Raw genomic sequence first — 11,590 nt, forward strand, 5'->3', positions numbered from 1 at the left:
GCGCTGATTGGTGGACGCCTCGGCACGACGCCCCGCCCACTTTGTGTCTGCCACGGGTTTGTGAATGGGGGGTCCGGCACGCTGGTGATTAGAGTGGGCGGGGACAAGGAGTTTGGCGGAGAGCCCGCCCCTTTCCCTTGTTGCAGAGTTACGCCTTCTTATAAGGAGAGCGGCGCTGGCTGCTCCACCGGAGTAATGTGAGCGAAGACGTGACGGATATTACAGCGACCTGCAGGCTCGGCCACAGCGGCCTCTCACTCTTATTAGCGGGACTCTCGCTGGACTACTAGCCGCTGTGCAGCGCTGCTCGGGGCGCCTGTGTGGATTTACTCTGGGATTGCTCCCTGCACTCTAGCGCCTCCTTCTGCCAGGAGCCGCGTACTGCAGACACTTGTTGCCCGGAGTCAGTAGACGATGAGGAGTGCGGGGCGCCTGCTGTGGGCGCTGACCCTCGGGGTGCTGCTTCCTCCCGGCTCGGCCGCCCAGACTTACCATGGAGAGAAGGGCATCTCTGCCCCGGACCACGGCTTCTGCCAGCCCATCTCCATCCCCCTGTGCACGGACATTGCCTACAACCAGACCATCATGCCCAATCTGCTGGGCCACACCAACCAGGAGGACGCGGGGCTGGAGGTGCACCAGTTCTACCCGCTGGTGAAGGTGCAGTGCTCGCCGGAGCTTCGCTTCTTCCTGTGCTCCATGTACGCTCCGGTGTGCACGGTGCTGGAGAACGCCATCCCCCCGTGCCGCTCGCTGTGTGAGCGGGCCAGACAAGGCTGCGAGGCCCTGATGAATAAGTTCGGCTTCCAGTGGCCGGAGAGACTTCGCTGCGAGAACTTCCCTGTGCACGGAGCAGGAGAGATCTGTGTGGGGCAGAACACGTCGGACACCCCGGCCGGTCCTACCGCTAACCCGACCCCGTACCTGCCGGAGGTGATCACCTTCCAGCCGCACTCCCCGCACCGGGACTTCAGCTGCCCTCGCCAGCTCAAGGTGCCTCCGTATCTGGGCTACCGCTTCCTGGGAGAGAAGGACTGCGGCGCCCCCTGCGAGCCCAGCAAAGCCAACGGCCTGATGTACTTCAAGGAGGAGGAGGTGCGCTTCGCCCGGCTCTGGGTGGGCATCTGGGCCATCCTGTGCGGCATCTCCACCCTCTTCACCGTGCTCACCTACCTGGTGGACATGCGGCGCTTCAGCTACCCCGAGCGGCCCATCATCTTCCTGTCCGGCTGCTACTTCATGGTGGCCGTGGCTTATGCCGCAGGATTCCTGCTGGAGGAACGCGCCGTGTGTCTGGATCGCTTCTCTGAGGACACTTACCGCACGGTGGCGCAGGGCACCAAGAAGGAGGGCTGCACAATCCTCTTCATGATCCTCTACTTCTTCGGCATGGCCAGCAGCATCTGGTGGGTCATCCTGTCCCTCACCTGGTTCCTGGCTGCTGGTATGAAATGGGGCCATGAAGCCATAGAAGCCAACTCTCAGTACTTCCATCTGGCTGCCTGGGCAGTGCCTGCAGTGAAGACCATCACCATTCTAGCCATGGGCAAGGTAGATGGAGACCTTCTGAGCGGTGTCTGCTACGTGGGCATCAACAGCGTCCAGTCCCTCCGTGGCTTTGTGCTGGCACCTCTCTTCGTTTACCTGTTCATTGGCACATCCTTCCTGCTGGCCGGCTTCGTGTCCTTGTTCCGCATCCGCACCATCATGAAGCACGACGGCACCAAAACCGAGAAGCTGGAGAAGCTGATGGTGCGCATTGGAGTATTCAGCGTGCTCTACACGGTGCCCGCCACCATCGTGCTAGCATGCTACTTCTACGAACAGGCTTTCCGGGAGACCTGGGAGAAGACTTGGCTCATGCAGACATGTAAGAGCTTCGCCATCCCGTGCCCCAGCCAACACTTCTCCCCCATGAGCCCAGACTTCACTGTGTTCATGATCAAGTACCTGATGACCATGATCGTGGGCATCACCTCCAGCTTCTGGATCTGGTCTGGGAAGACTCTACAGTCCTGGCGCAAGTTCTACCATAGACTTAGCAACAACAGCAGCGGTAAAGGGGAGACCGCAGTATGAGGAGCCCTCCACCCCATATGGACTGTAACTCCCCCAAGAGTGCTCTGGTGGCCATGGACTCCTTGTTCTTATTGCACATGTTCCTGGGTGACCTGATGGCCTCCAGGTCTTCTTCTTTCATCCCATGTGGACATGTTTGATTATAAGTTATAATAACTTGACTGCAGTTGGACTATGCACATTGTTCTGCACCCTGTGATGGAGGGCACCTCACTGAAAGGGATTCTAAGCCCACATTCTACCACCTTCAATCTATTGCTCCCTAATTTAGGACTGACTAATGTTTGGGATTAATGCCAGCAGGCCAGAAGAACCACCAGGATCCCTTCTGCCACCCCCATCATATCAGTGGATACTTGCAGCTCTTCTCACTATAAACTTTTTGTACTTTGTTGTGTAGGTTACTAGATGCCTTGGTATACAGCAGTGATCTGCAACCTGTAGCTCTCCAGATGTTGGAAGGACAACTCCTAGCAAGCCCTGATGACTTGTAGTTGCCAGAGTCTGCTGGGAGTTGTAGTGGAGGCTGTACTGCAGCAGCACAGGCTGTAGGGTGCTGCTGTATACAGTTTGCAGCAGAGACCTTGTTACACTTGTCATTTACTCAGCTGGCCATGTTTGCTCAGCAGATCAGGCCTTGTGGGTGCCCAATATCCAGGCCCTTTTACCCTCCCCATAGACAGTTAATTAACGTTCCAGTGACTGGAGTGGCATCTACACAGCAGCTGGGCAAATAGCACCTTTTGGTGGAGACGCTCCTACTGTTATGTCAACAAGGTTCTCACACGGCTCTGAATTGTGATGCTCGGGCTACTGTTGTATTGACCTTACATGACTAGCATCCAACCCCCATTATCTGTATGGTTTTAATTTTGGATTTTAAGTGCTAAACCCATGGCTTCTCTTTATTTATAGCTAGTGTTAACTCTTTAAGTGTTCTGGCATGTCGGGAGGGAAATGGTTAAAGGTTCTTGTATGTGGGGCCAGTAACACATTCCTTTTGCAAGGCTTTGCTATCTTCTCCAGCTGCAAATGGGGTTAAAGCATTTCCTTTGTAGACAAATGCCAAATGGCCTCTCTGGATTCCTTTGCCACCCATAACTTGGGGAGGGGGTGGGTTAAGATTTTCGGCTTTAAGAACAATCCTGTGATATTTGGGCATAGTAAAGTGATTTTTCTTTTTTTATGGTTTAAAGTGCATTATGCCTTTAAATGGTCTTGTAGTACTGCAATACTTAACAACATATAATTTTATTTTTTTTTAATGGGTCACTCCATCTGAGCAGAGGTGAAGGATGACAACCCCTCTCACCCGTCTGGTTCTCATTTCATAGTGGTGTATACAGACTGTAATGGCGACCTGCTCGTTCGTTTCACCGTTTTCACATTTTACCTCATTCTAGGGAAGTATTATGAACAAAAGGCTTATGCAGGTTTAACTTTTGTCTTTTATTTTCCTGTGTTTTTATCATTTCTATCCCCAGATGAAATGTCCATTTTATTTTTCTATGCCCAGGGACTATAACAGTTGCTGCATCATGTGTATTTTGATGGTTAGGTCTGATGTACAACCTTAAGAGACTATTTTATACATGATTTTTGTAATGTGCATGTCAAGCGATCGACAGATGAAGACGACTTTGTGATATATATTTTTTTGTAAATAACTGTACCTTTTTTTTACGAAGATATATATGTATTTATACATTTCTAAGCCTCACTCTTATCTCGTGTACAGAACACTAAATAAAGCCTACTTTTTAGGTAACGCTTTGGTGTTTTAATGGGGAGTTATGCTTTAGATTGTGTAAAGGGGTTGTGTACATGGTATAAATGTGTTAACTCTTTAGTATTACTGGTAAGTCCTATTTGCTAATGACGTCTGGGTGTTTATTTATATATATATTTTTTTTTTTTCTACATCACACAGCAGTATTAACTTTTTAATCTCTGTGAATGCAGGCTATTCACATGACCATTATTTTGGTGGTCTGTTGTAATGGAAATCTAGGTACGGTAATCTCATAAATTAATTTATTTTTTTTGTTACACTCTATTATGGGGGATTTTGTGAAATTGGGTGCAAGACGGCCATGAAAAAATGGACGTTTTTCCTGGTTGTTGGGCTACAGTCACACAATCGAGGTGCAGAAGTGTAGTAAACTAGTTTACAATACTGAACATGTAGAGACTGGTGGTCTAGGTATTGACTTCCCAGGCTGTGATCAGATCTTTGTATGGATATTATCATCAAACATGCAAATGGACCTCAATGTAGGAAAGATTAGTACCGTATATACTGTACTCGAGTATAAGCCGAGTAGCACAGTTTTTGTGCTGAAAAATGGCGCCTCTGCTTATACTCGCGTCAATACGGTAATTGAAAATGTCACATGACTGGTCCACAGTGAAAGACCTCTGTGGGAGGGCGCTGGAGCAGCGATAGGTGAGTGGTGAGGCAGCGCTGCCTCCAGGACCGCCCCAAGATGTTTCCAGAGCATCTTCTCTGCCTTGGAAACATCTTAAGGCGGCCCTGGAGACAGCGCTGCCTCACCAACCACCTATAGGCAGCAGCGCTGTTCCAGTGGCCTCCCACAGATGTCTTTTACTGCGGACCAGTGAAATTACTTCTCGAGTCAATACAGTAATTGACTCGACCGTATTGACTCGCTGCAGCGGGCTTCCGCTCCTGTCCCGGCCCCCTCCCCCAGCTACAACACACGCTGGGTGCCGTGGGCACATTAGCTCAGGCCCGCACCCGGCGTATGTTGATGACGTCTTACTGCGTCTCAGCACAGGCGGTGTCATCACACCCCCTACGCTGAGATGCAGGAGCAGCCGCGGGAGAATGAGCAGTGGCGGGAGCAGCAGTGCGAGGTTGGTAAGTATGAGAACTTAATGACCCTGCGTCACCTTATACTATAGGCCGCGGAGGCCGGCAGTGAGTAGGTCCGAGCCCCAGCCGCGATCCCACTGGCGCTATTATTATACTTGGGTGTGGGGTTGTCTTTTCAGACCCCCCCCCCCCTCCCGAGTATAATAATCGGAGCCCCAGGGGAGGTGAGGAAACATAATAAGCAGTTTTACTCACCTCTCCGGGATCCAATGTTAATCCTAGCCGGCTTCAGGCCTATATGGTAATATCTCAGATGTCACGTGGTCTGGGATATTACCATATAGGCCCGAAACCTTATACTCGAGTATATACGGTTTATTTATTTATTTTTACTGCAAAGTGGGCATGGGATTTGCTAGAATCCCATCCACTTTGACCTGACTGTAAAACACGGATTTCCCCCCACACACACAGCGTTTACGCTTTGTGGGCTACATGTGGTGTGTTTCGTGTTTGTTTGTTTTTTTCTGGCTCCCACCGCTTATATGAAAAAAGTGAAACTTCTTTAAGTCATCCACCCCAATTTACATTGAAAGTGGTATCAGAATATGACCAGTATGCATAAAATACAATAGAACTGAATCTGCTGGTCTAGAAAATGGGTGGTCTCATGGAGAGATTTCACTATATTTAGGATTTCAAGAATGGCAATTCCAAAAATACACTTATTTGTATCTCCTATATTTACGGATGGTGGTATTCAAACTGCATTCCCAACTCCATTGTTGATCAGCTCATTATTCAGACTGTTGTCCACTGTACTACAGACAGTATATAGGCTGCCACAAATAATCTGCTCCAAGATTTGCAGGACTGCCCTTCTCAGTAATTGGGTTTCCTCTGCTTGTGAGGGTTGTAATGTGTAAGCTCATGCAGTTTGGGCTGTATGACAGAATTCTAGCAGTACTTTCCAGTAATCCCATTGCTTCAGTATTGATGGGTTTCTCATTTTGCAGTATTTTGACCTAATGAATGAAGAAAGCATTGGAAAGGTGTTATGTCACCCCAAGGTACTTATTCGTTTGTTTCTCCTGCATCATGTTATTCTGTCCTTCCCGTACCTTGTATGCTGTTTTAAATATGGACTTACTGTGTTTTTCTATGTACTTTAGTGTTGCATAGTAAGTTACTATATGGTATGATTAAGTGGTGAAGCATTGTGCATCTACTTGTATATACACCTAAACCCCACAGCACTAGAATATATGAAATACCAGAGCAGCAGGCTGTCTTGCATACACTATTGTTTCTATGGGAAATTCCTAATGTATAAATGAATTGAATGAATTATATGTTTATCATATACATATATATATATTTTTGTGGATTTTAGTAAAACTGACCATTCGTGCTTGTTGGTATGCGCAGTACTATATTTTTTATTTTTTCTCTTTTCTGTCTCTTGAATAAGAGGCCAGTACTGTATCAGTATGGTTATCATAATAAGGTTTCCGATTTTGCTCCACCCTAAGGTTTACTGCTCAATAACAGGCTATTGTTTCTCCGTCTGCTATGAATTAAGCCACAGGCTGGAACTCTGATTGTTGTTTGGAGAACTTGTTCAGCCAAGATGTAAATCTGATCTAATGTACATCAATGTCTGTAAAGCTCATATTTTATAAATGTTGGCATTTCACTTGAAAGGCCGCTCCACCCAGAAGTATAAGCTCTATATTAGGTTATTGTTTCTCTGATTGTAGCTGCAGATGTTTTACATTTGGGTCAAGGGTACATTAGATCTACATACGTCAGCTGTATTGCTGTGGCACTTATCCTCCGCAGCATTGTATACACACAATCTCTGCAGCTACAGAAAATGCAGGGTTGTGTGTCCTTTGCTGGATCTGTCTATATCTCAAGTGTATCTGAGTTGAGCCGTCAATATATATCCGCAGGGTCCAACGGTTCACCACTGATCAGCTGTTCAAGCAAGCATTTTCGTCTGTTTAAGGTTTCCATTGGGATTGTTCATAGTGGCAAATGTCAGCATTGTCCCATTTACTTGAATTAAAGGTACAGAATTTACAAGTATAAACCAGTTTGCAAACCAATTTTTGCATTGAAGAGGCAAGTGACTTGGTCCCCTTAAACATCTGATCTGTGGGGCTACCATTGCTACAAACTCAGTCCCTGTACCTAATGCCCCACTGAAATATTCTACAAAGCGATGATCCTGTTCACAAAAAGTGGATTGCAAACTGTAGAGTACCATTATGAATTGGCATGTAATGTAAATCTAGAGACGTAGCAAAACCTTTCCAAATGCCTATAGAACTTTCACATTGTTCCCCAATGACAGGTGTTGGAGAGAAGGATGAGGCTGTTGGATTCCAATATGCTCGATCATTTTGTTCTTGGGAAGGTATATGCCCAGCTGAGATGTCTGTCAGCTGTTTTTCCCTCTGATCATGCAAAAGACATGCCAAGAATTCATGCATACGGGGGTTGGCAGAGATAAGTCGGCTGAAGATCTGGGGTTGTTTTTGCAGCAAGTGCATGGTGTTCTCAGTGCAGGTAAATGAATTGTATGCAAAAATTTCTGCAACAAATCTTGTGAAAATATCCTGATAAGACACTTAACTCCTTCATATACCTTGATGTAACTACATGCAGTTACTGAGATTATAGCACTTTGATGTACCACATCTGCATGGTGTTTCCTCAGGCTCAGTTCTTGGACTGTCACTGCACATGTATTAGATAGGTATGGACCACGCCTGTTATTTTTGAGGGGTTTCACCAATATGTGTGGCAGCTTTGATTTTTGTGCTAGTGTCAGGGTCTGTGACGGCATAGGACATAACATGAATAAAGAAGCATAAACAAGTCACTACAACTTTAATGCACTTTACTCAATACTGGACATTACATTAATTTTATGGTTGCACATGTTTTTTTTTTTTTTTTTTTTTTTTATACCTAAAGCCCCTTGCAGACGATCGTGGTGTGAGTCAGTGTGCTATGGGCCCGTATACACGACACACGTCTTGTGTGTGGGCCAACAGCAGGGGTGAACTTGCCCCTTTCGCCGCCCAAGGCGAACTACAGAAAGCCGCCCCCCCCCCCGGAAGGAGGGGGCGGCGCACGAGGGGTGGGGTGAATTAAAGGGGCGGGGCTTAGCGGCGTTCGCAGGCAGAGAGCAGGCACGGAGAAGACCTTCTCTCTGCCTGAGCGTGAGGGGAGGCTGCTGGAGCAGCGCTGCTTCAGTGGCCTCCCCAATCCAGCGCTCGGTGCTAAGCCAGTCCAGGACAGCTTGTCCTGGACTGGCTTATGTAATCAAAAATGCCGCCCTCCCTGGGGCCCTGACACAGGTCGCCTCATGGGAGGTGCGGCGCTGGAACAGTCCAGGCTGCATCAGATAGGACAGGTCCTATTTTTCGGCCTGTGGTTCCGTGGCTCCCATTCATTTAATGAAAGAAGCTGTGGAAGCGCGGCCCATGCACGGGCGGCACACGGGGACATCCCTATGTGCAGCCCATGCTATAATTCACAGGAGGTCGGTTGCAGCATGGTCGTATGATAGTATGAAAACAAACCTACTTTTATTCCAGACTTTCTATTGTTAATGTCTATAAAATAAATGAAGTTCTTCACATTCATCTGTTTTAACAAGTTTCCCCATTTGGTGCCGCTGGTAACATTAGTTGACATTAGTCATGGCATACACAAACTTAAAATATGCTTTATTGTCGGCTGCTAATTGAGAGCAGAGTGTCTTGTATCCCTTATGTGTGATGTGTGGGGTATTCAGCCTGCTTTGTGGGTATATCTTCAGATGACATTGTTTGAAACATAAAACGAATTCTTAGATTAGCTATAAATCATAGGGAATGTGGGCAGGAAGAAATAGTGTGATATTCCTCTGTTACCACAATGCCCAATAGGCTTGTAGGATTGCACAACTAATATAATGCCGGAGGGCAACAAAGATCCAATTCCAGCCTATACTAATATATCATTTTTATTACACCCTCCTGCCAAAAATGTATATGTAATTGGTCAATTTGGACACAATTTTATATAATATATATCATTTTTAGTATGAGTAACTAATGAATGTTATAGCTTACAATAGGTTGGAATTGGATTTTTGTTGCCTTCAGACATAACATCACTTAATTTAATTCCTCTGTCTTCCAGAAATGGTCGCCCAACTAAAAAGATAAATTTCTGTTTTTGTTAACTGTAATATCCCTTTAAGTGTGTCATTACTCATAAGCTCTATATCTGAGTCCCTGATATAGGAGATCTACGTAAGGTTGGTCTATGGGAGGACTCATACTGTATACGGTAAGATAAATTTTATATGTTTTATTTAAGGCCTCAATAAATAATGTTGAATGTATGCTACTGCAATGAAGTCTCTATATTATATAGTCAGTGGATCAAGCACCTGCGTCTTGCAGATATTCTTATGTGAGTTACTAGCAAGTCTTATTCTGATTTGGCACCGCGTAATACATATAACCTAACCAGGGATAACCGCCAGAATGGCAGACATGACCACAGTCAACATCTGCATGGAGTTTGCAGGTTCTCCTGGCTTCTTTGCACACCCCAAAATATACTATTGAATTAGATCTAGTTGTTCTTGGCAAGAAAATTATGGTAGATTTTGAGCACTATAGGTAACTGATCTAAATAGTAAATCTTTGTACAGTGACGCTAAATACTGTATGTTGTTACAATACAAATAACCAGAACTATTGGTTTATGTGTTCAATGGTAGACTCCCTTTAAGGTTGTTTTATCTTTTCCCCAAATGCAAATGAGGTACTTTGAGCACTGGGGGCGAGCCTTCAGCCCTGGGAGCACTGGGGTGATGTCATAACAATGTATGGATAATGGAGGGAGAAAGAGTAAGGTGTACACACACAAGAGACTGATGGAAAGCCATAAGAATCGTACCCCCCCCCCCTTCCTGAGCTTGGGCTGTGAATGGGCATCAGGTAGAATTGGGCCCCTAATCTATATAGACATGTAAATGTCCTATTAACAAGTCCCTGTTTATTACTTGAATGCTAGTAAATTCCAGCTTTCTAATTAATATATGACGGCCTTAAGTACTAGGTATGGAAAGCTTACATTGTGAGGATAATCCTCAGCGCTAAGGTCAAGCACAACAACAGTATGTGTTCTCTGGTTACTTAAATAGCTCCAGACTAACAGACTATTTGCTCTCTGCAAGGCCTGCATTCCAAAGTAGCGGCAAACGCCAATGCTTCCCAAATGATTGACAGCTTATGAGAACCTTCATGACCCTACGGTGAGGATAGCCTGAACATATAGCATATTTACTTCCTTTTGTCTCATAACACTTGTTTGATTTATAGTTACATGTGCCTGCAGACATTGACACATAATAAGCAGCTCCTAGGGAAAAAAAACATATTTGTGAGCAGTGAAAAGCTTTAAGGAACATCATGTAAAACCAGAATATACGAGGTCACAGTGCACCTCTCACCTGCAATATATACACATATATGTGTCCCAATAGATGTAGATAAATTGGTGTATGTGTACTCACAGCTTGTCCTCCTCATCCTTCAATAAGGGCAGGGCCAGCGTCCGCACCCGGCAGATGTGGGCAAGTCCCGGGGCTCAAAGCTCTTGATGGGGCCTACTGGACTGCATTTTTTTTTTTTTTTTAACCTGCTTCATAACCTCCGGTTGGAGCTAAGCTCCGATGGGAGGTTTTAACTCCTTAAATGCAGTGGTCAAACATGACCTCGGCATCCAATGGGTTCCGCTATGTTGCCACTCCCCTGGCACCCCCCGTGGCAAGATCGAGGGGTGCCGATATGTATAATCTACAGCCCGGGGTCTGGCCAGTGATCCCAGGCTGCCTGGAGCCCCCTGTTTCCTGGTTGATCTGGCCGGGACCTCAGGAAGTCCCAGGACCCCAGAGTATGATAATCGGAAACCCAGGGAAGGATACAGACCTAAAAAACACTATTTACCTCTCCTGGGCTCCTGCGCACTCCCTGCTGTCGGCCATCTTCAATGATGGAAGAGACTTCACTTGAGTTGGGCTTGTGTCGTGATGCATAAGGATGCAAGCCCAGCCCATGTGATGCCTGGGATGTCATCAAGTAGGTCTGAAGCCTTCTGGAACCAGGAGAGGTAAATAGCAGTGTTTTGTATGCTAACCTCCCCTCCCCTGGGCCTCCGATCATTATACAGGTAACAGTGTATTAAAAATAATAAAATCTGCAGCTACTGCCGCTACCCCGGTAGTTACAGCCCTGACTAGAACATGTTCTATATCTCATCTATTAGTATGTATAGTTGTTTTCATTTATATAATGCAATGTTATGGTTGGAAAGAACCAAAATCCTTCTGGTTGCAGCTGTACAAACCCTTTTTGCCTTTCTCAGTCACCCATCCTTTCCATGATATGCGTAAACTAATATTTGCTTCCCTCATCCTCCTGTGTTCTTTCACACTAACATGCAGAACTTCCTTATCACATGGACATGACACAGCATGTGATGTATTCTGCGTCTAGTAACGTTCTGTTTTTGTGCTGCCTTTGTAATAGCATAGACAGTTGTCCCTGGTGTGGACTGCGCCAAAATTATTCATGTGATCTTGTCCAATGTTAATAAGCGTCT

At 46.1% G+C, this 11,590-nt stretch overlaps 1 protein-coding gene across 1 annotated transcript; it reads left to right on the forward strand.

Annotated features, from left to right (window-relative positions):
* The first annotated feature begins 224 nt into the window (after positions 1 to 224).
* FZD7 (frizzled class receptor 7) lies at positions 225 to 3,281 on the forward strand. The gene has a single exon (XM_075285264.1). The coding sequence runs from the start codon at positions 415 to 417 to the stop codon at positions 2,077 to 2,079; it is 1,665 nt and encodes a 554-aa protein (XP_075141365.1). The 5' UTR covers positions 225 to 414; the 3' UTR covers positions 2,080 to 3,281.
* Positions 3,282 to 11,590: the final 8,309 nt, after the last annotated feature.

This window comes from Leptodactylus fuscus, chromosome 8 (genome assembly GCF_031893055.1).
Source record: "Leptodactylus fuscus isolate aLepFus1 chromosome 8, aLepFus1.hap2, whole genome shotgun sequence".
NCBI lineage: Eukaryota > Metazoa > Chordata > Amphibia > Anura > Leptodactylidae > Leptodactylus > Leptodactylus fuscus.

Bases quoted from the DNA above. Each gene is read 5' to 3' on its own strand.
- FZD7 (XM_075285264.1), top strand. From the start codon at position 415: ATGAGGAGTGCGGGGCGCCTGCTGTGGGCGCTGACCCTCGGGGTGCTG.